General features: G+C 33.5%; 1 protein-coding gene across 2 annotated transcripts in view; it reads right to left on the reverse strand.

Moving 5' to 3' along the window:
- LOC126814315 (major vault protein) overlaps positions 1–23,764 on the reverse strand; it is a 28,661-nt gene that overhangs the window by 3,479 nt on the left and 1,418 nt on the right. For both annotated transcript variants that reach the window (XR_007677534.2, XM_050539397.2), the window contains exons 2-24: positions 16,308–16,441; positions 14,501–14,564; positions 13,171–13,395; positions 12,632–12,723; positions 11,729–11,798; positions 10,963–11,057; positions 10,634–10,700; positions 10,283–10,424; positions 9,305–9,406; positions 8,656–8,746; positions 7,816–7,876; positions 7,334–7,428; positions 6,783–6,861; positions 6,150–6,206; positions 5,243–5,339; positions 4,819–4,898; positions 4,316–4,375; positions 3,509–3,587; positions 2,970–3,097; positions 2,434–2,534; positions 1,581–1,807; positions 1,171–1,235; positions 448–528 (exon numbers count right to left, since the gene is read on the reverse strand). Coding sequence is in view for 1 of the 2 variants with exons in the window: in XM_050539397.2 (XP_050395354.1) it covers positions 448–528; positions 1,171–1,235; positions 1,581–1,807; positions 2,434–2,534; positions 2,970–3,097; positions 3,509–3,587; positions 4,316–4,375; positions 4,819–4,898; positions 5,243–5,339; positions 6,150–6,206; positions 6,783–6,861; positions 7,334–7,428; positions 7,816–7,876; positions 8,656–8,746; positions 9,305–9,406; positions 10,283–10,424; positions 10,634–10,700; positions 10,963–11,057; positions 11,729–11,798; positions 12,632–12,723; positions 13,171–13,395; positions 14,501–14,564; positions 16,308–16,441 (2,292 nt within the window). In the remaining variant the exon portion in view is untranslated. The remainder of the gene's footprint in view (positions 1–447; positions 529–1,170; positions 1,236–1,580; positions 1,808–2,433; positions 2,535–2,969; positions 3,098–3,508; positions 3,588–4,315; positions 4,376–4,818; positions 4,899–5,242; positions 5,340–6,149; positions 6,207–6,782; positions 6,862–7,333; positions 7,429–7,815; positions 7,877–8,655; positions 8,747–9,304; positions 9,407–10,282; positions 10,425–10,633; positions 10,701–10,962; positions 11,058–11,728; positions 11,799–12,631; positions 12,724–13,170; positions 13,396–14,500; positions 14,565–16,307; positions 16,442–23,764) is intronic.

Raw genomic sequence — 23,764 nt, forward strand, 5'->3', positions numbered from 1 at the left:
GGACCCGGAGAAAACCCACAAGGTTGGAAAGGCAACACTACTACTTTGTCAGGTACAATCGGGGAATCCAAACGTCAGTTGACTCAATCACAGACCTTATGATACAGTGCGCATGTGCTAGCCATTCGGCCATCCAACCCCCCACCTACAAAATAAATATCAAATCGGATTAAAAGAGCGATGCCCCAATTACATCAAACAATTAAACAAATGAGACTTAATGTCCTACTTTTCTGCACCAATTGTAATAATGAAGATTGACGCAGTATGCCATTTAGTAGGTTCTGTTGTAAATTTACCTGGAAAGCAACTCTATGACCTACACTTATTTTCTGTCATGGGATCTCTGACATGGTGCCACAGGTATGCGCAGGACCTAGGTTTATTTCTCTCATACCTGAACCATTCGACACCTTTCTTTACAAGGAACTTATACAAAGTACAAACCTCAATGTCAGCAATTCTTTTACTTCTGTTTAGTTCTAGTTCGTTTTGTCTTCTGGCATAATCTATTTCATGTTTTCTCATCTGAAATAAATTTGTATTCTATGTTAAATAATTACACCGGACACAATTCTTTGCAATACAATTACTTTTACTGTACCTTAAAGGGAACATGGAAGCAAACTGATCATATTTCTTGAAAGTGACAATTACTTCTAATGATAGAACTCTGACTTATGTTAATGTCTGATGTGAAAAATTTCCAGAATCCCTAGTTTATACTAGGTTACTGTAGTCTTTATCTAGCAATGATAATCTTAGTTTATACTAGGTTACTGTAGTCTTTATCAAACAATGATAATCCTAGTTTATACTAGGTTATTCTAGCAATGACCATCCTAGTTCTAACATCACTTAGTAATAAACAGTCCATAGAACTGTGTCTTTGTATTTACAAAGATATGAAAATTTGTCAACACAACATTTGATAATCTCTGCAGATGATATAAATGGAAAATGATCAAAGCTTAACCTATAATCTTGTGAAAAGCCCAAGACGGAAGATTATCTACTGTTATATTTTTTTTTCTTAGTAAACTGCAAGTGACAATAAGCAGCTTTAATAAAAAAACAAAATTTTTTTATTAAAAATAGGTGTAATCCAATGTATACAGTTAAGAACATATTAGCATAGCAAATAACAACCTGAACAGAAATAATACAAACCAATATTTGTGACTCCAGTTTTGCTCTATGTTCAATAGACAGAGCTTCTGCTTTTAATCTAGCAGCTGCAATATGTAATACAAATGAAAATTATTAGGGTAAAAGCAAGAAGTAAAAAGTGACAAAAAAAGATAATCAAATTCACAAGGATGGTAATTTAATTTTTGGCCAATAGTCAACCAAAATATTTAACAGACATAAACAAACGTCTTAAAATTCCAGCTATATACAGATATTAGACAGCATGTTCTTTTCATTACAAGGAGCGCCAAGATGAATGTCAACCGTCCGCTCCAATACACGGAGAAACCGGGCAGGAAAATCCAGCCCAACACCAACGCCTTACTCAATGAATCACCATTGTTCACAAGTAAATGAAATGGTCTATTAATGTTCATACAGAAACATACCTTCTATTTCACTATGACACTCGATCAATGTTTTTTCAGCGATAGCTTGAGCTTCTGCCTTCGCTTGACCAGTTGATTCAACAGCAGCCGTCATAGCACACAATTCTAACAACTTGGTCCTTTCCAGTTCCGAGTTTCTTTCATTTACCAATTTCTGTCGCTCTAAATTGCCCCTGGCAACCTGTTCATTTCTACTGGCTTCATGAGAAGCTGCAGCCTCAACAGAACTATAAAATATAAGAAGCACATATGTGACCATCTCTGGCTAAATGAGACACATACCAGTATCAAAGACCTTTTGGTACTGGGGTTTATCTTTTCTGTAGGGATTTTACTATGGGGAGGTTTTATACTGGGGTTATTTTACCATAAAGGGTTTTTATACTGGTGTTATTTTACTACAGAGGGTTTTTATACTGGGGTTATATTACTACAGATGGTTTTATACTGGGGTTATTTTCCCTTAGAGGGGTTTTATACTGGGGTTATTTTACTACCTGAGGTTTTATAGTGGGGTTATTTTACTGTAGGGTTATTTTACTGTAGGGTTTTTTATACTTGGGTTATTTTACTGTAGGAGTTTTTATACTGGGGTTATTTTACCATAGAGGATTTTTATACTGGGGTTATTTTACCATAGCGGGATTTTATACTGGGGTTATTTTTTTTTTTTGATTTAAAAAAGTATTTATTCAGAATTCTTATATACAGTCATAGAGGGAAAAATATGAATAGAATAGATACAGTAACAAGCAACTTAATGCTTATGTTATTTTAGTACAAAGGGTTTTATATTAGGGTTATTTTACTGCTAAGAGTTTTGGTACTGGCAATGCTTTAAGATAAATGTTACCTTGTAGATATTTCTATAGCAAGTTGTACAGATTTACTGAGACTGTCTCTCATCTTCTTATCAACAGGTTCAATACTCTGTACATCTAAACTACTTACAACCTACAAACACAAAAATAATTACTAAAATTATCAACATTCTTTACATTAGGCAAAAACATTAGATAGAATCAAGAGGGTGTTATAATGTAGCAGGAACTTTATTCAGAAATGAAATGAAATGGGTTTAACTTCCTACTGTTCTGCACTGCCTGGGCTAATGAAGACAGTAATATGCCGTGCAGTGAGCTATGAAAGAAATTGAGTCTGAACAGTGGAGTTTCTGTCTACTCTTTGTCAAATTACAATTGTCACAGTTCTTTTATATACGTGTCCACTGTTTTTAGTCCCATCAGAACAACTAGACAGTGTTCCTTGGCAGGCCCACCATTCTGCACTGCAGGTGATTATAAGTAATACCAAATAAAGAGTTCAACACGTGGTGACTGTTGAAATTATTGATAATGTCCAGTACTAGTTTTTAAACAATGTCCTTACCATATTATTGACCTCAAATTTGACTTGACCTCCAGTTCTACCAAGCACAGCATACTGGATCACTTGTAGAGAATTTCTGTGGAATTTATCAAACGGAACTTGGGCTATTGCTGCCCGGATTTTTCCACCTAGAATAAACAATTTTTATACATGAAGGTAAAATGAAATACATATTGCTAATACATTAAATCATATAGGAAAAAAAGAAAATTAGTCAACACTGGTTTCCAAAATTCATATCATATACTTTGTTTCTTTTTTATCATATAGCAATCTAAAATCACACATATTGGCAATCTAAAATCTCATTAATATTAATCTCAATTCAAATCTAAAATCACATTAAATAGCAAACTAAAATCACATTATATAGCAATCTAAAATCACAGACAGCAATACAAAATCACATCAGACAATAATACAAAAATACATTATATAGCAATACAAAATCACATTATATACCAACTTAAGTACAATACCAGTATTTAAAGCAAACGAAGCGTGTTGTTCTTGTTTAATAATTGTATATCGATACTAACCAATCTGATTACAAGCAAAGCCAATAAAATCTGGTACAGCAAATATTTTCTTTTCACTTTCTTTATCACCTTTCACATACTAGAAATATAAGATTACTACATTCTACAAAACTATCATACTGGAAATGCAAAATTACTACAGTCTACAAAACTAAATAAATACTGGGAATATAAAGATTACTACAGTCTACAAACCTAAATAATGGGGGTATAAAGATTAATACATCCTGTACAATTAATACTAGAAAAATAAAGATTGCTACAGTCTACAAAACTAAATACTGAGGATATAAAGATTACTACAGTCTACAAAACTAAATTCTGGAAATATTAAGATTACTACATACTATAAGACTAAATTCTGGGAATATAAAGATTACTACATTCTACAAAACTAAATACTGGGAATCTAAAGATTACTACATTAAACAAAATCAAATTCTGGGAATATAAAGATTACTACATTAAATAGCACTAAATTCTGGAATCGAAAAATTGAAATTTCAGACAGAATCTAACCATTTCTGAGGGTCTTAAAAAAAATAGCTGTAACTGATCAAACATTCAAGACCATGCCCCCTTAGGGGAAATCCCTTTGAGAAATTAGGAAAGAATGAAAATTTGTGACATATCACAAACCAACCATTTACCCAAAATTTCATATCTTAATAATACTTTTTTAATAGTATTTGGCGTGTTACATGCTTTTAGTACCATGTGATACTTTCCCATAAAGCAGGGATGGACACATTATGTCTCCTTCCCTTTTAAAGCCATAAATTAATATAATACATATTATTAATATACCTCAAAATGGTTGTTGAAGGCAACTTTTACTTGCAAACGAGCATGATCTGAAGTCTCCACCTTGAAAATATGTAAATATCAATATTTAAGTAACATTATATGTAATAAACATTATAATTTTTATTCAATGTTATGATTTGTAATCAACATTATAATATGTAATCAACATTACAATTTGTAATCAATCTTACATATGTTATCAATCTTATGACATATAATCAAACTGCATGACATATTATCAATATCATAAAATGTAATCAATATCATAAAATGTAATCAATATCATAAAATGTAATCAATATCATAAAATGTAATCAATATCATAAAATGCAATCAACATTATAATATGTAATCAACATTATGATATATATATAAAAAAAATGTTATAAGTAATTAATGTTATAGTATGTAATCAATGTTTTAACATGTAATCAAGTAAAATGCTAAGAATTAGTTCTGTATTTATTTCAACTGATGTGTGAATAAATTTATCCAGAATTTACCTCAATGATATCTGTAATAAAATCTGGTCCCAACATCAAACATAATGACTTCAAGGCATTTGTTTTCTTCGGTTTCCCAGCTGTAATATATATCATTATATTTTACTGTTACAATTGAAGTCTTGTCATTAAGTCAGTCCAAGTCAGAACAATTTGTTGTAATGAATCAGACTGCAAAGTTTAAGCTCTAGTACTAGCATTCTTCTCAATATACTGTCACGTACTGTGAATTCATGTTTCTTTGGTAACCTTCCAATACCAATTTAAGCATCAGAGTTTCAAACTTTATTTAGAGGTTCTATGTGTAGAGAACTGAGACAATCATATGCTAGTCTTTAATACTGGTATGAGGACATAGCAGGGTGGTAATGTACATGTTTGGCAGGTAAACAAACAGAGTTTTGATAAAAAGAATAAAACCTACCACTTAAACTAAGAACATTAAAGTTTTCATGTGGACCAAGTACAGCTAGATCAGGTCCAAACATAACTCGTGCTGTTTTCTTCTGGTAGTTATAAATCTACAAGAACAAATCATACAGTCAGACATTTTCACATATCATACTTCTTTCCAGCGAGTACATAACAGTAGTTTAGTGCGTTTGGAACTGGACTACTAACCCGGGAGTCCTGGGTTCCATCCTGGTATTGTACAAGAAAGTTCAATTCATACGGTCAGACATTTTGACATATCATACTTCTTTCCAGCGAGGACATCACAGTAGTTTAGTGTGTTTCGAGCTGGACTACTAACCAGAGGGTCCTGGGTCCCATCCTGGTATTGTACAAGAAAGTTCCTCAGGATGTTCCAGCACAGTTTCCCATTGGCAGTAGTGCAGGACGACGGAGGCCCTTCCAAGACATAGCCATTTGTATGTGCCTTGATAATGCTATTACAGTATATGGTATACATTTTTATAGTGAATTTAATGATAAATAACTTGTTGGGAGTGCAAACACATGGTATACATTTTTATAGTGAATTTAATGATAACAAACTTGTTGGAGTGCAAACACATGGTATACATTTTTATAGTGAATTTAATGATAAATAACTTGTTGGAGTGCAAACACATGGTATACATTTTTATAGTGAATTTTTAAAATGATAAAAAACTTGTTGGAGTGCAAACACATGGTATACATTTTTATAGTGAATTTAATGATAAAATACTTGTTGGAGTGCAAACACATGGTATACATTTTTATAGTGAATTTAATGATAAAAAACTTGTTATAGCGCAAACATACATAACTTTTAGAGAGTCAGCAATACATACAAGTTAATCAAGAGTTTCACTTTTATAAAAATTGTCAAAGATTACAATTACCTGTAGGGCGGTGTTACCAGGAATACGATATGTTATTACACATGTTTCATCTCTACCCTAAATAAAGCAAATTATATTCATGTTTAATATTGAGAGAAGTAGTTGGATAAAACTTGTCCGCATTGTATCTTACTGTAGCTAAGATTAGGATGGGGTATGCGGATGAATTTTCAAGCTGTCTCTATGACTATGGGAGCCAAGGTGGCTCAGTGACTAAGGAACTGGCTGCCAAACCAAAAGGTCCCTGGTTAGATTCCAGTGCTGGTCACAAAAGTTCCGAGGGATTTTTCAGCACAGTTTCCAGCTCTCTGGGCAAAATTTCCCTCAATGCACACAGTGCATGGCATATGCCAATAATCATTAGCCCAGTTGCATAGTGCAGATAATTAAGTAGTTCATTAACCACTTTTCATTTTATTTCTCTACAACTCAATCATTACACTCACCACACAACTCTCTACATTCTACACATGCGTAATATCATGGAGACAAAAGCTAAAATATGCAATGTCAGAAGCTATGTATACAATGACAATATGGAAGAGATTACCCTAACAGCTGGATACATATGATTTAAATTTCAAAGTTATATATGATCATAATAAGACAAAGAAATCCTTCTATAAATATTACCTTTAAAACTTTTGGGTCTATAGATTGTTCATAGTAAGCTAGTTTACGTATATCACCTGTACCAGTACCACCTCCACATCTAATAACAAAACAAATTTTACATAAGATCATTAATTATCCATCTTGTAATAAAACAAAGACATTAAATCATTGTCTATCTTGTAAGGAAGAATTTAAATACAATATATGCCCTTAGGGTTGACCTTGTGATAATAATGTATATTTTAGAAAAATATGGTGTATATTTGGTTATGTCAGTGTATATTTGGTTATGTTTGTGTATATATGGGTATGTCAGTGTATATTTGGTTATGTCAGTGTATATTTGGTTATGTCGGTGTATATTTGGTTATGTCGGTGTATATTTAGCTATATCAGTGTATATTTGGTTATGTCAGTGTATATTTGGTTATGTTGGTGTATATTTAGTTATATCAGTGTATATTTAGTTATGTCAGTTCATATTTGGTTATGTTGGTGTATATTTGGTTATGTCAGTTTATATATGGTTATGTTAATGTATATTTGTGGTTAAATAATTTAAGATAAACCTGAGTAATTCTTCAACATCTGACTGTAGTGGTTTCTTCCATAATTCTTCCCATTCTTCTAACATATATGAACATGGTCCCATTACAGCTCGCACCTGACATAGACAAATCATTCATTCAATTCAACTGTTGACCAATAAAGTTTCTCAAAATTTTCCGGCATGATTTCCCTTTGTCAGTGTTGTATGATGGACTGCCCAGTTCAATTATAAATTTAAAAAATCAGACAAAAATCACACATGTAATCCAATTGAATAAATCCATGACTTTTTTCACATAACTCAATCTTCGCAGATATCGTTTGATTTGCCACTTCCTAATCTGAATGAATCAAAGCCAGGAAATTGTCTTTGATTGATATTTTGATTTTGTTTTATTAGTTAAATAATCAAACAGAGTACATTTACGCATGGATTTAGATAAATACAAATGACAATATGAAGCTTGGAAAAAACTTTTACATCACAGTCAATCTCACTCACCTGTCCAGTTCTAATATTCTGAACATAAACACCTTCATTTTTACTTAGTGGTATTGTCTTTCTGTAATATATCAATTACCAATATAATAAATACTGGTATATAATTAACAATTTGCTTTCAGTTATTCAGCATTTGGAACCACAGTGGCTGAGTAAGGCGCTGGCGCTGGCTCACTAACCAGGAGGTCCAGGGTTTGGTTCTCGTGTTGGTTGTTCAAGTTCCCCAGGATTTTCTACTTTTGATTCCCTTTGTCAGTGGTGTAGGACAGTGGACCTGGCAAGAAAAGTGTATGGTCGTTCCGATGGGACAAAAATCTGAAGTCCCATGTACACAATATAAGAGTTGGCTTTAGTGTTGCTGTCGAGGCAAAGTTTCCCTTGTAGCACATGGCATATGTCTACCTTCATTTTGCCAGTCAGTGCAGTTGTACTTAAACCCAATTTCATTTCATTTTCCATATTTCATAGATCAAGGGGAGCAACCCTTGTAAAATCAACAGACATCATTCAGAGATGAGTTTCTTTAGTCCAAACAATTTTTATGGGAATCCAAATGTGCACGTTAAATAGATTTAAAAGTGCAGCCCAACATTCCAGGTTTATTTTGTTTTTACAAATACTTTATTTCATAGATTAACATTAACGAAGAAATGAACTGAAAAGGGGCAACCAGGATTGATACAGCAATGCATAAGTTTGTAAGTTCAAATAACTTTTATGCGAACCCTAATGTGCGGAATAAAAAGATAAAAAATGTGCCCTGACATTATGTTTCATTTGTGCGATCAATGTATAAGAAATAGTTATACGTGTGTTTCAAAATAGAGAAAGGAAGAATACCTGTGTTTGAGAATTTTAACGTGTATTGGTGGTATATATTCTAATGGTCCTAATAACATCCACCTATCTCCAGCCTTTCTGTTAACAACATCTGCAATATAGTTATAATATTTCATGAACCATGCATTCATATACTGTAAATTATCTGACAAATTCAAGTTGTTATCAGTTTAATTTCCATGCTAACATGTATTCATAACTTACTTTAAAGGCACTGATTGTCATTTAAGGGGTTCTGAACTTCCCAACATTCAGCGTCCCCTGTCAATGATATAAACAAGCCAGCACCACCGTTATAAGTGCTGGGTAAAATCTTCTGATGGCCCTCTTTTTAATCAGATAATATCTAAGCCACAAGGTCAATCTACCACTGATATATTATTCTTTCTCTATTAAAGGGGCATTATGGAAGATTAGATAAATAGCTGACAGTTCTCGCTATTGTAGCTAAAAAACAGATAACTTAAAGAGAAAATGCTGAAAATTTCAGTCAAATTACTTCATTCTGAACAGAGATAATCCAATTTCAAAAACACTGTAGCATCAATTAACCGAATTTTTAAACCGATGATTTGCAAGAATCATATTAACATATGAAAATACCTTTAAACATACCACCTGAAACAATCGTATTAACTTATTAAAATACCTTTAAACATATCATCTGTAAAATCTTCAACAGCTTGTAGAACTATAGATTCATTATTAGATAATACAAAAGCTGACTGAATTCCTTTTTCTAAATATTCAGCTGAAATATAAGAAATCTATAATGTCAATACTCATTACATTTACATAATATAAGCCTTAACAACAAAATATAGGTTGCCAGGCACCAAAACATATGCCCACTGCAACTAAATCATCAGAGTAGCTTGTTCACAGATGTTGTCGGATAAAGATATTCTATCATTGGTGGTTTGATAAGAATCTAATAGTAAGTGCAGAGACAAACCTGAACACAAGACACAAACACTGCCAAGAAGTAAAGAACAAATATCATATCAAGTGAATGGATCCGTAAGAAGAGTGGGTGGGGATTATGACATTTATTGTTGTAATATTTTTCATCTCACTAGTCTGAACAATGTATATAAATCTTAAGCAAATCAAATGATGACTTATGTCATTAAATCTGTTCACGAGATTCTCAATTATGTTCACTGCAAACTTAAATTTAAAAGAGAGTGAGAGAGAGAAATGGGGTTTAACATCCACTTGACACAAACTAGGTCATTTTGGGACTAACACCTGGTCGAAATTTTATTTCAATAATTCGCTTGCGCTTAGGGGTCTTTAGCAGTGGGAGGAAACCAGAGGACCTGGAGAAAACCCACGAGGTTGGACAAGCGACCCTACTTGCTAACCATTCGTCCATCCAACCCCCCTTACTTTTAAGAAATTGAAATATGTTACATCCTGAATTACTTTTTCAGCCAAAAAGTTAGTTTGTTCTTTATCATAGTTCAAAAAATAATCATCCAGTGGACACTTACTGAAGCAGGACATCAGTATTATGTTGATTTATGGTCAAATACAGTGTTTTAAACACTATTACCTGTAAAGTACAGCAGAACAATTAACTTTATAATTTTGTAATCAGTAATTGATATATATATATTCCTACCTGGATGTAAGAAGAAACTAGTTAATCCTTTTTTGAGCAGAAATTGTCCATGTTGAGGTTTACCATCTTTATCCACGGGATTAACTATAACACAGTATTTACCTTTACTTAATACTGTCTTATATACCTCTCTTACAATAGCCTAAAATGAAAATGAAAGTAAACACTGTATATTAATATCAATTTAAGTTTTAAATATATATCTGATTAATTCATAAATCCTATTTTGTTTCCTTTTCTATCATTCAAATTTTATTATATTTGTCTTCCGGACAAGGATTAAGCAATGAAATGGTCTGTTTTGTAAGTGAATACTTTCTTAAACAAAAAACTTTCATCAACTAGACATACCACGCCAATCTGAGGTGAAAGTTCATTTACATCTTCTCCAGTGATCAACCATTCTTCTCCGGTTTGCCTTAGGAAATGATAAAAGAAAATATTATATTTAGAAAATAAAAACCATATCAAAATGAATGGGGCTTAAAGTCTTACTCTTCTGCATGACCCGTGCTAATGAAGACAGACATCCTTTATCGAAGTGTTATTCACATGCACACGAACGTGACCTCAATTTTTCGAACGTGACCTCATTTTTTCGTACCATCTGAATGACTGGACACTGTTCATTACAAGACTATCACGAACTGGTACAAGATAAAATTCCAGTTTATAACTACCTTTGTTTTCCAGTTATATCCACAAGAGTTTGCGTAGCAGCTAGATGTAGTCCTGTTTCAGGTGTTAGAGTTATCTTTTCTTCTTTTACAACCACCTGGAGAATACATATACACATATCAAATATTAGGACAGGTTGATAAATAAATGTTTGCCTGTTCACAAACTCCTGGTAGATATTATATAATATATATATATATTATTTTATATATGAATACCTGTTCACAAACTACTTTCATGGTAGATATATTTTAGGTATGTTTACCTGTCCACAAACTGCAGATAGATATTATGATTATATTATAAATGTTTACCTAGTTCACAAACTCCAGGTAAATATTACAGTATGATTATATTATAAATGTTTACCTAGTTCACAAACTCCAGGTAGATACTATGATTATATTATAAATGTTTACCTGTTCACAAACTCCAGGTAAATATTATGATATTATAAATATTTACCTAGTGCCCAAACTCCAGGTAAATATTATGATTATATTATAAATGTTTACCTAGTTCTTACAAACTCCAGGTAAATATTATGATTATATTATAAATGTTTACCTAGTTCACAAACTCCAGGTAAATATTACAGTATGATTATATTATAAATGTTTACCTAGTTCACAAACTCCAGGTAGATACTATGATTATATTATAAATGTTTACCTGTTCACAAACTCCAGGTAAATATTATGATATTATAAATATTTACCTAGTGCCCAAACTCCAGGTAAATATTATGATTATATTATAAATGTTTACCTCTTCACAAACTCCAGGTAGATAAGCGCCTGGATCTGATATTATCCATTCTTCACCAGTTACACGTTGACTGAAATAATTAAAGATACTGTGTAATATAGTCAGAAAACGTTAATTATAAATGAAATGCACTAATCAGACTAATAAACACGGGAATCACGTACACCAATATGAAGGACATTTGTCCAAACAGCAGCAGCGTTTCCACTCTAACTGACAAGGTTTCCGTTATGTTTATGCCAATGGGTACACAGGACCTCAGTTTTTTGTCCCATTCAAACAACTAGACACCATCCTATCTAGGCAGTCTGTCCTGCGCCACTGACAAGGGGAAAATATGCTTAGGAACTTTCTTGATCTTCTTAACCTCCTGGTTAGTGAACTGGGACCTTAATGTACCCAGGACCTCAGTTTTTTGTCCCATTCAAACAACTAGACATTGTTTCTTTTTAGGCAGTTTGTCCTGCTCCACTGACAGAGGGGAAAATATGCTTAGGAACTTTCTTGACCTTCTTAACCTCCTGGTTAGTGAGCCGGCACCTTTATGTACCCAGGACCTCAGTTTTTTCTACCATTTAAACAACTAGACACTATTCTTTTCTAAGCAGTCTGTCCTGCGCCACTGACAAAGGGAAAACATGCTAAGGAACTTTCTTGACCTCCTGGTTGGTGAGCCAGCACCTTAACGTACCCAAATTAAACACATGCACACACAGGAAAATCATCAAGAGTCAAGCAACATTTAAACCAATTTTTAGAATTCTTTTACGCAAAACAAAATTTCTGTAATCATTAGTCTATGTGTTCTTATTAGGTGAAATGTGGTAGTCATAATCTATGGGTGGTTAGCTCAAATCAACAGCAAAATGGGTGTATAAATCTGATGATGGTCATCAAACTTACCTCCCCTTTTTATCAATACAATCTTGAAGAGCACGCAAACGAACAACTTCATCAGTATGTATTATAATAGGTTTCACCATTTCTAGTATTTCCTGAAAAAGTAGAAAAATATGTTTTTTCATTTTAAAAATCATCACACATTTCATAGTTACCATCCTCATCCTTGTGAATCTTGGTTGGCTCTATCGTCAGTGCAAATGTCCACATTTTATTGCCAATATATCTATGTCAAGTCTGCCAATAAGCTACCTGTTGCGGACAAGAGAGCAGCGGCCTACTCTTAGTTTAATTTACAACTGTCAAGGGATCTTTAAAATTCTGCCAATGGTACCATGGATTTTTAGCACAGTTGATCGACAAGACATTTTTCCTTGCCAGATCTTCCATCTTGCACCTCTGACAAGGGGAAACCAGATTGGAAAACGCCAAGGGACATTCTTGGCTAAAAAGTAAAATATGACCGCCTAGTTTGTAAGCTGACGCCATATACACTACTGGGCCACAAATTTATAATAAAGTAAGACAGAAAGGGTACTTACAGCTTGTACTGTTGGAATGTAGGTTACTGGACCTTCTACATGCCACATATCACCAGCTCTACGATATACATCACCATCTTCATGATCAACTATAGCAGTTAACTTTAACGCATTACTGACAGGAACAACGGGCAAAGCTTTCACAGCTTTCATATAGTCACCAGAAGAGATGCCAAAATTTTCAGCTCCTTGTAGGGATTCTCCAGGATACAATGGAAATGGTTCCTGTAATTATAAATAAATAATTATTGAAACGTTGCAATTATTTTCATCAGATCTGTCTGAAAAGTAAACCCTTTCTACTTAAGTTTGCCTTATTATTCAGCTACATATTTGCAAGGGGTAAGGATACATAATATTAATATGCAAATGAACCAGGAAATAAAGCTCCTGTCACAGGCAATGTCGAGCACAAATTCAGGCTTTGTCAGGTACAATCCCTCTGGTATCTGCCAGTACAGAGCCAAACCGGATACCATGTAATTGGGTACCATGCCAAACTGGGTACCATTTTAAACCTTGACATATGTTCCTACACCTATCTGTATTAAAGGTAACCATACAAGATGCTTATTTGTTACTATTGACAGTTTTTAATTCAATTAATTCCAATCTAAATATCTGTCATGTTTGCACACAGGAGCTTTATTCACAAAAGCTTAACCTAAAATGTCATTAGAATGCAGTCTTTTCATTGGCTAAAGGGTAAAACTTGTATCAGGGTTATAACTTTGAACCTTAACAAGCCTGCACTGGAAAAATAAGCCCCAGATGCGAGGTAAATCTAACTGGTAAGGGTATATGGGAGACAACTCCAAAATGACTAGCCAGAAAAGACTGTGCTGATATTCACTGAATTTAAAGTAAATTTGCCCTCAATAGTCATATAAAAGCCATGGTTTCACCCAAATAAAACTTGTTTCATTTTCAAAATGAGACATGACTATGAAACATAAATTTAATGTCCAGCATACACTTATAAACACACAGTCATCTCCCCTCCCAAAAAACATGTTCAAATATTTTTGAGCCTGCATGATTGTTTACTGAACTGACTGTGAACTTGATTGTTTACTGTCAACTTAATTGTTTACAGTACTGACTGGTAACTTTATTGTTCTTTATCAACTTGAGTGTTTACTGCACCGACTGCCAACTGGAGTGTTTACTGTACTGACTGCCAACTTGAGTGTTTATTTTACTGTTCTGTCAACTTCATTGTTTGCAGTATTGTCAACTTGATTGTTTACATTATTGTCAACTTTGTTGTTCACTGTACTACTGTCAACTACATTGTTTATTGTCAACGTTAATATGACTGTCAACTTACCCCATTTAATTTAACTTTTGATTCTCCTAACTTTAGTTCACAATATTCACCAGCTTTATATTTACTGAAAACACAATTCTCAAACTATTATTTATGTTTAAAGGAGCTAAATCGTTAATATTTGGGACCTACAAATTGACACAAATGGGTCGCAACGTAGATAAAAATGTAATATGAATGTAAAAAAACTGATTTCCATTCAATCGTTTCCGTTTTTACTCTAATTTCAAAGCAGTTATGATCGGCGAAATATGCCAGAAGTCTCAATCAAATGGCAATCTCTAGCGTCTGGTTATTTCAGTCTACACCGATAGTATTTATTGGGCATGCTCTTCATAGAAGAATATGGGGTCACCGTTTGACATGACTTGTGGAATATATCTAACCTCGCTCTTCCAAGTCGCTTGTTACAAATTGCACTGAAACGCACATTATGGTACAAGATTCGTGTACCAATCGTAAAATGTTTATTTTGTCTTAAATATTGGATATCAGAACCCCATCTTTTCCCGGTAAGATCACAACACCAATGTTGATTAAAATTGACAAATAATTTGTGTTTTCATTGTCAAAGGTTTTTGATGATATTGAGTTAGAGACTTAGCTGCTTTAATAAAGTATGGCAATATTTTTTGTTAACCCTTTATTACACGAAATCGCTGCCCTCTCTAGTGCCTCATCTTTCTGAGTCAGGTGAATAGTTGTGAATTATATACGTACTAATACTGTGACTCAGATGATTTAAGACAGTCAAGGGTGCAGTAGTATCAAGCAGTTTTGGAAAGAAACTACAATACTCAATGTAAAAAATATCAATTTCTCATTTTCTCAATATTTACAAAGTGCTAAAGAAACTTAAAGAGTTAATAAACGTAAACATTGTGTCCTTCAATTACATATGTTTCGGAAATACCGGATCCTCTCCCCGCCTCCCTAGACACACACAACCACACGAATCAATATTAAGCTTAAGAATTATAAAAGAAAAAGAAAAATGACCATAATATGTTATTTTATAAAGTGACTAAAACATTATTTTCCGTTAGAATAATGGATTTATTCTCTATTTCAATAAATCATATAGACTTACATTTAAATATCTAATGGTTCATAGTTATCATCAACAATATGATTAAAAAGACAAATTTCTAAATAAATTATGTATGTTTACATCTAAAAGTATAATAGTTGCCATTGTCATCAAAAATTTTAATAATTTTAACAATCATTTTAATAATGGAAAATATTCATAAAAGAAATAATAAGATTAAAACAACAAAATGTTTAATAATGGATGAAATAAAATGAAATTGGGTTTAACATCCTACTTTTCTGCATCGACTGGGATTTATATGAAGATGGAAATAATGGAAAAATATTTATATAGAAGAGACACATTTCTTGTACATGTCTACATGTTACCTTACCTCATAGGAAATGAAATGAAATGAAATGGGGTTTAACATCATACTCCGAACTGGGCTAATGAAGACGGGCATACACCATACAGTGTGCTATGAGGGAAATTTTGCCCGGACATTGGCACTATGGCCTACTCTTATATCGAATTCCAACTGCCAAGGGATCTTTTAAGTGCATGCCAATGTATACATGGGACCTCAGTTTTTCGTCTGATCCAAATGGCTAGACAGCTGTCCTTGTCAGGCCCTCCGTCCTGTACCAGTGACACGGGGAAACTTCGTCGGATAATCCTGATGAACTTTCTCAGCCAATGCAGGGATCGAACACCCTACCTCCAGGCTAACGAGCCAGCATCTTACCCACTTAGCCTCCATGGCTCCCTTACCTCATAGGATTCTTTATGATACAGTAGTGTCCAGGTGGTATTTTTACCATAGGACATGGTTCAGTTAATAACTTCTCGTTGTTCTGGAGAACAAAATTCTGTGGTCCAATTTCAAGTCTTGTAATGTTGGTATTCTAAAAATATATACAAATATTGAATGGATTAAACTTAATGTCTCTGATAGACAGATTGTTATTATATTGATTTTAAATCCCTTGTGAACTGCAATATTGTGAATGTTGAATCTCTATAAAGAATGTCAGTCCAAACACGTTCAATTCCAGTCAGTATTTACAATGATGATGAAGGTAAAATTTGTCAACATTTGGCATTCACTAGACGACATACAGGATATGGTCAACACACGCCAATGTCACCTAGGTATTATTTTCGCTGATATCTTTTGATAGACCTCTCTTTAATCTGATTGAATCCAAAGCAGGTTGAGATTATCTACTGCCGATATATAGATTCTGTTTTCTTAAACAGGCATTATTTAAGAGCTAAATCTTCCTATTGCAGGTCTTTCTTTAGACCTGAAATGTTATACAAATTATCAATTAGACATTAATTAATTTGGCAAGACCATAATCAACTCTCGATGCTATCAGATGGCTGTGATATTAAGTAGATTTAAATACATTTTGTGGTTGATGCGGTTACCGTAAAAATGGATAATCGAGACTTTGTTTATTATCATAACATCCGTATTTTAAATGACAAACGAGGCTAGACTATATATAATTGATTTGGCCATAGCTTAGCTCAGAGTAAAGTAATTTGACTGTAATTTTCAACATATTCACTTTACATTATCGATCTTTTAACTATTATAGCAAGAACTGTCAGCCCTTTATCTAATTTTATTACCCAATAATACATTACAGTAGATATCGTTTGTGTGATATATTTCATAATCTACTGCGATATCTCCTTAGGAGATATTGATTGGTCAGTTGAAAAGGAACTACTTTTTTTTATTTTCAAAGAACAGTTCATTTCTTATTAAAAGTAACTTTTTTTAATATTAAAAATGAACTATTGTTATTCAATTGACCTTGATGGAAACACTGGGTCAATATAAAGGACTTTGCAATGGTTGAATTTCTGTCAAAAAATGATGTATCTCTACGCCATAATGTTCAGTAAAAGTTAAATCTACAGCAGAGAATTATATTTATCTATTTGTGCATGTAAGAAGGGATTGGGTGATAAATAAAATCTCCTACTCGTCTTTTTTGATATCAAAAAAGACTGGTAGGAGATTCTCTATTTACCTAATGCCGCTTTAATGTTAAATTATCAATTAAAGTACATTTTAGTATGAATTAAATTGTGGAAATTTCTAAATTTTCCGAATGATGCACAGTGGCTTTAAAAAAGTTACAAAAAAAATAATCTCTCTTTTTATCTTTTAAGATAAATAATTCTATTAAAATCGATTTCACAGCAAAATGTTCCCATAAATAAAGAGATTTTTCTTTTCTAACATCCACATAAATTGGTGGAAGAAAATGTCAACAACCCAGCAAAAAGGTCATAGACAAAACCAATCTGATTTTCAATAGGTGTGTGAAATATTGATTAAGCAATTCGGAATACGCAGAGGGGTTTGGTCTCGGGATAATATGTCTTAACAATTAATCAAGTCAGTCACACGTACGTGTGTTTTGAACCAAGATTTTTAGAAAAAATCACAAGTACATGACCTTGTAGAAAACTACAGAATGACATTTCGGATTAAGACTTGATTCAATTTTTAGTGGATAGGACAGGTGATAAAGTTCATAGGCTTTGATCAACTCTTTCAGAAATCATTGATTTGAAACTGGTTTTATAAGTAGCATGCCTTCATGTGATAAAATTTCTAAAGAGACATAACAAGCTCTCATGAAATTGGAAAAAAGTAAACTCACTCTCCTGTAAAGGCTCTCCTGATACACAAGCCTGAAAATAAGACACCTGTCAGTGACAATATCAGGCACAAATTCAGCCTTTGTCAGACACTATGCATTACTTTGGTCTTGTCCGTACAGTTTCTCTTTTATATAATATTTTCAATACATGTCTGGCACAAAGTTAAAAATGTCAGGTTTAACTTCAGTAATGTCAGATGCAGCTAAAATCCTTTTTCCAGGCCTGCTGATGCGTGATTTGCATTTTGTCGAAAAAGATCATATTTCTATGGTTTAATCCACACTAATATATAGTCAGATTGAGAATTCAAATTTAATCAAGAAAACAAAATCATAGTACCAACACCAGATAATCTCCCGACTGGGTTTCATCAATTTGATTCATGGCAAATTAAGATATCGGACATCTCATTACATTGGGAGCAGCATAGATCAATGGAATTTTTAACTCAAAAATCAATGGACCGATCTGATATTCCTATATTAGAGATTTAAGTTTCATAATATTGTATTTTGCAAGCTATTCTATACATACTAAAATCCTGCATACAGGTACAGTCTTTAAGGAGAGAGGGAGAGACTGAGAGAGAGAGAGAGAGAGAGAGAGAGATTGGGTTTACCGTCCACTCGATACCAACCAGGTCATTTCGGGAATAACATATGGTGCAATTTTAGCAGTGGGAGGAAACTGGAGGACCTGGAGAAAACCCACAAGGTTGGACAGGCGACCCTACTCCTTGTCACGTACAACCCGGGAATCAAAACCACGCCAGTTGACTCAATGACAGACCTTATGATCCAACATGCACGTGCTAACCATTCGGCCATCCAACCCCCCTCTTTAAGGAGAGCTTTATTGCATTATCACTGATCTGTAAGCAGTATGATATACATGTATAGATCAATGCGTTTTACTCGCATTAAAGGGACCATCCTGATTTTAACAGTCTACGAAATAAAAGTCTGTGTTCCTATGATATTTAAGCGGCAAAATATAGAGGAATGATGGATTTACCTTGTCTCAAAATTTCAGCTCAAAACCGCTTATCCGGACACATAACCCTTTTAAGATTTCGTGTCAATTTTTTTATTGGGTGTCCTGATAATCTATTGCCGTTCATTTAGAGGTCTATACAATGCATGACCCCACATTCTGTACTTGATAATGAAAGGTAAATTTCACCTATACATTATTTTTATAAAATAAAAGTCTGGTTTTATCCAGACACCGTATAATACAGCTTCGGACACTGGTCTCTATTTCCAGATGAAGACTGACAGGTTTAAGCTGTTTGAAAACGTATCATGTATATTGAGTTAGTTACTCAGCCCTAAGGGATTTTAAGGGCTTTTAACACAAAATTAAGCAGATTTCTTCTCCAAAATATAATCAAAATTGGCCCTTTAAACTGAAGTCGCCAAACTTGAAGTAAAAAATGTTGAAGACTCAGACAGTATATTTGTTATACTTTTACTATTATTTTTCATTGATGAGGGTCAATTTAAACTATTGAGGCGAGCGATAAAAAGTTCACCTTGAAAGATATCCAGGAGAGCGAATGCGGTCATTCTTCTTTAACGTGAAGGCTTGCTGTAGGCACATTTCACGGCAATTAAATGTAATTCAAGACAAAAGTGTTTTGTCATAAGTTCAGACAACCATATGTATCTGAACATTAATTCAATTTCGTTAAATGTTAATTAAGTCCTTAGAACAAACAGAAATGTATAAAATCTCATCAGGAGTTGTTGACTTAAATCTCCACACCTCGTAACAGTTGAGGTGTCGATAAATGTGTCGATAATTACCCTTAGAACAAATAGAAATATATAAAATCTCATCAGGAGCTGTTGACTTACATCTCCACACCTCGTAATAGTTGAGGTGCTGATAATTATCTGATAAAATCGATGGCACTATTCCCTCTGTTGGAAATATCTGATAATAAATGTATTCTAAAGAATATGACTGAACAAGATAAAAATCCCAGTGCATCATTTACATTTTTCGCTAAAATATCAAATTTGACACTGCTTAATCCATACTAATTTGTACTCAGATAATTCATTTAACATTTAATTAAGAAAACACAATCAAAACACCAACACAAGATAATGTCCGTACTTGGATTCAATTAGAGTTAAAACAGGCCAATCAATTATGTTCGCAAAGAACAAAGTGGCGGCATTCTTATTCATAGCACTAATTAATTTTGAATTCAACATATAAGGTATAAAAAGATAGGTTGCCAGGCAACAAAACATACGCCCACAGCAGCTAAATCGTCCGGGCAGTCAACAAGAGTTGTCGCATATTATCAATTAAAGTACATTTTAGTATGAATTAAATTGTGGAAATTTCTAAATTTTCCGAATGATGCACAGTGGCTTTAAAAAAGTTACAAAAAAATAATCTCTCTTTTTATCTTTTAAGATAAATAATTCTAGTAAAATCGATTTCACAGCAAAATGTTCCCATAAATAAAGAGATTTTTCTTTTCTAACATCCACATAAATTGGTGGAAGAAAATGTCAACAACCCAGCAAAAAGGTCATAGACAAAACCAATCTGATTTTCAGTAGGTGTGTGAAATATTGATTAAGCAATTCGGAATACGCAGAGGGGTTTGGTCTCGGGATAATATGTCTTAATAATTAAGCAAGTCTGTCACACATACATGTATTTTGAGCCAAGATTTTTAGAAAAAATCACAAGTACATGACCTTGTAGAAAACTACAGAATGACATTTCGGATTAAGACTTGATTCAGTTTTTAGTGGATAGGACAGGTGATAAAGTTCATAGGCTTTGATCAACTCTTTCAGAAATCATTGATTTGAAACTGGTTTTATAAGTAGCATGCCTTCATGTGATAAAATTTCTAAAGAGACATAACAAGCTCTCATGAAATTGGAAAAAAGTAAACTCACTCTCCTGTAAAGGCTCTCCTGATACACAAGCCTGGAAATAAGACACCTGTCAGTGACAATATCAGGCACAAATTCAGCCTTTGTCAGACACTATGCATTACTTTGGTCTTGTCCGTACAGTTTCTCTTTTATATAATATTTTCAATACATGTCTGGCACAAAGTTAAAAATGTCAGGTTTAACTTCAGTAATGTCAGATGCTGCTAAAATCCTTTTTCCAGGCCTGCTGATGCGTGATTTGCATTTTGTCGAAAAAGATCATATTTCTATGGTTTAATCCACACTAATATATAGTCAGATTGAGAATTCAAATTTAATCAAGAAAACAAAATCATAGTACCAACACCAGATAATCTCCCGACTGGGTTTCATCAATTTGATTCATGGCAAATTAAGATATCGGACATCTCATTACATTGGGAGCAGCATAGATCAATGGAATTTTTAACTCAAAAATCAATGGACCGATCTGATATTCCTATATTAGAGATTTAAGTCTCATAATATTGTATTTTGCAAGCTATTCTATACATATCAAAATCTTGCATACAGGTACAGTCTTTAAGGAGAGAGGGAGAGACTGAGAGAGAGAGAGAGAGAGAGACAGAGAGATTGGGTTTACCGTCCACTCGATACCAACCAGTTCATTTCGGGAATAACATATGGTGCAATTTTAGCAGTGGGAGGAAACTGGAGGACCTGGAGAAAACCCACAAGGTTGGACAGGCGACCCTACTCCTTGTCACGTACAACCCGGGAATCAAAACCATGCCAGTTGACTCAATGACAGACCTTATGATCCAACATGCACGTGCTAACCATTCGGCCATCCAACCCCCCTCTTTAAGGAGAGCTTTATTGCATTATCACTGATCTGTAAGCAGTATGATATACATGTATAGATCAATGCGTTTTACTCGCATTAAAGGGACCATCCTGATTTTAACAGTCTACGAAATAAAAGTCTGTGTTCCTATGATATTTAAGCGGCAAAATATAGAGGAATGATGGATTTACCTTGTCTCAAAATTTCAGCTCAAAACCGCTTATCCGGACACATAACCCTTTTAAGATTTCGGGTCAATTTTTTTATTGGGTGTCCTGATAATCTATTGCCGTTCATTTAGAGGTCTATACAATGCATGACCCCACATTCTGTACTTGATAATGAAAGGTAAATTTCACCTATACATTATTTTTATAAAATAAAAGTCTGGTTTTATCCAGACACCGTATAATACAGCTTCGGACACCGGTCTCTATTTCCAGATGAAGACTGACAGGTTTAAGCTGTTTGAAAACGTATCATGTATATTGAGTTAGTTACTCAGCCGTAAGGGATTTTAAGGGCTTTTAACACAAAATTAAGCAGATTTCTTCTCCAAAATATAATCAAAATTGGCCCTTTAAACTGAAGTCGCCAAACTTGAAGTAAAAAATGTTGAAGACTCAGACAGTATATTTGTTATACTTTTACTATTATTTTTCATTGATGAGGGTCAATTTAAACTATTGAGGCGAGCGATAAAAAGTTCACCTTGAAAGATATCCAGGAGAGCGAATGCGGTCATTCTTCTTTAACGTGAAGGCTTGCTGTAGGCACATTTCACGGCAATTAAATGTAATTCAAGACAAAAGTGTTTTGTCATAAGTTCAGACAACCATATGTATCTGAACATTAATTCAATTTCGTTAAATGTTAATTAAGTCCTTAGAACAAACAGAAATGTATAAAATCTCATCAGGAGTTGTTGACTTAAATCTCCACACCTCGTAACAGTTGAGGTGTCGATAATTACCCTTAGAACAAATAGAAATTTATAAAATCTCATCAGGAGCTGTTGACTTACATCTCCACACCTCGTAACAGTTGAGGTGCTGATAATTATCTGATAAAATCGATGGCACTATTCCCTCTGTTGGAAATATCTGATAATAAATGTATTCTAAAGAATATGACTCAACAAGATTAAAATCCCAGTGCATCATTTACATTTTTCGCTAAAATATCAAATTTGACACTGCTTAATCCATACTAATTTGTACTCAGATAATTCATTTAACATTTAATTAAGAAAACACAATCAAAACAGCAACACCAGATAATCTCCGTGCTTGGATTCAATTAGAGTTAAAACAGGCCAATCAATTATGTTCGCAAAGAACAAAATGGCGGCATTCTTATTCATAGCACGAATTAATTTTGAATTCAACATATAAGGTATAAAAGATAGGTTGCCAGGCAACAAAACATACGCCCACAGCAGCTAAATCATCCGGGCAGCTAGTCAACAAGAGTTGTCGCATATTTTTACTTTTGTCGGTAATGAAACATTTATAATACACTAAACTCTGATTAAGAGTAACAAATCATTAAGTAATTATCAGAAAATCCTTAGAATTTGTTTGGCCCATGCTAACATTTAGTATACATGTACAAAACATTTAAAGATACATTCCCGGGTACAAACTGGGTGATTTGATGATATATTTGGACTAAAAACATATTCAAACTATTAATTTATCATAATTTTGCTTCAAACCCTTCTCCAAACATTGCAATTGTCAGGGAATAGCCGGCTATAAAAAAATCGATCAAAAGAGATCATG

The sequence above is a fragment of the Patella vulgata genome, chromosome 3 (genome assembly GCF_932274485.2).
Source record: "Patella vulgata chromosome 3, xgPatVulg1.2, whole genome shotgun sequence".
In the NCBI taxonomy this organism is placed as follows: Eukaryota; Metazoa; Mollusca; class Gastropoda; family Patellidae; genus Patella; species Patella vulgata.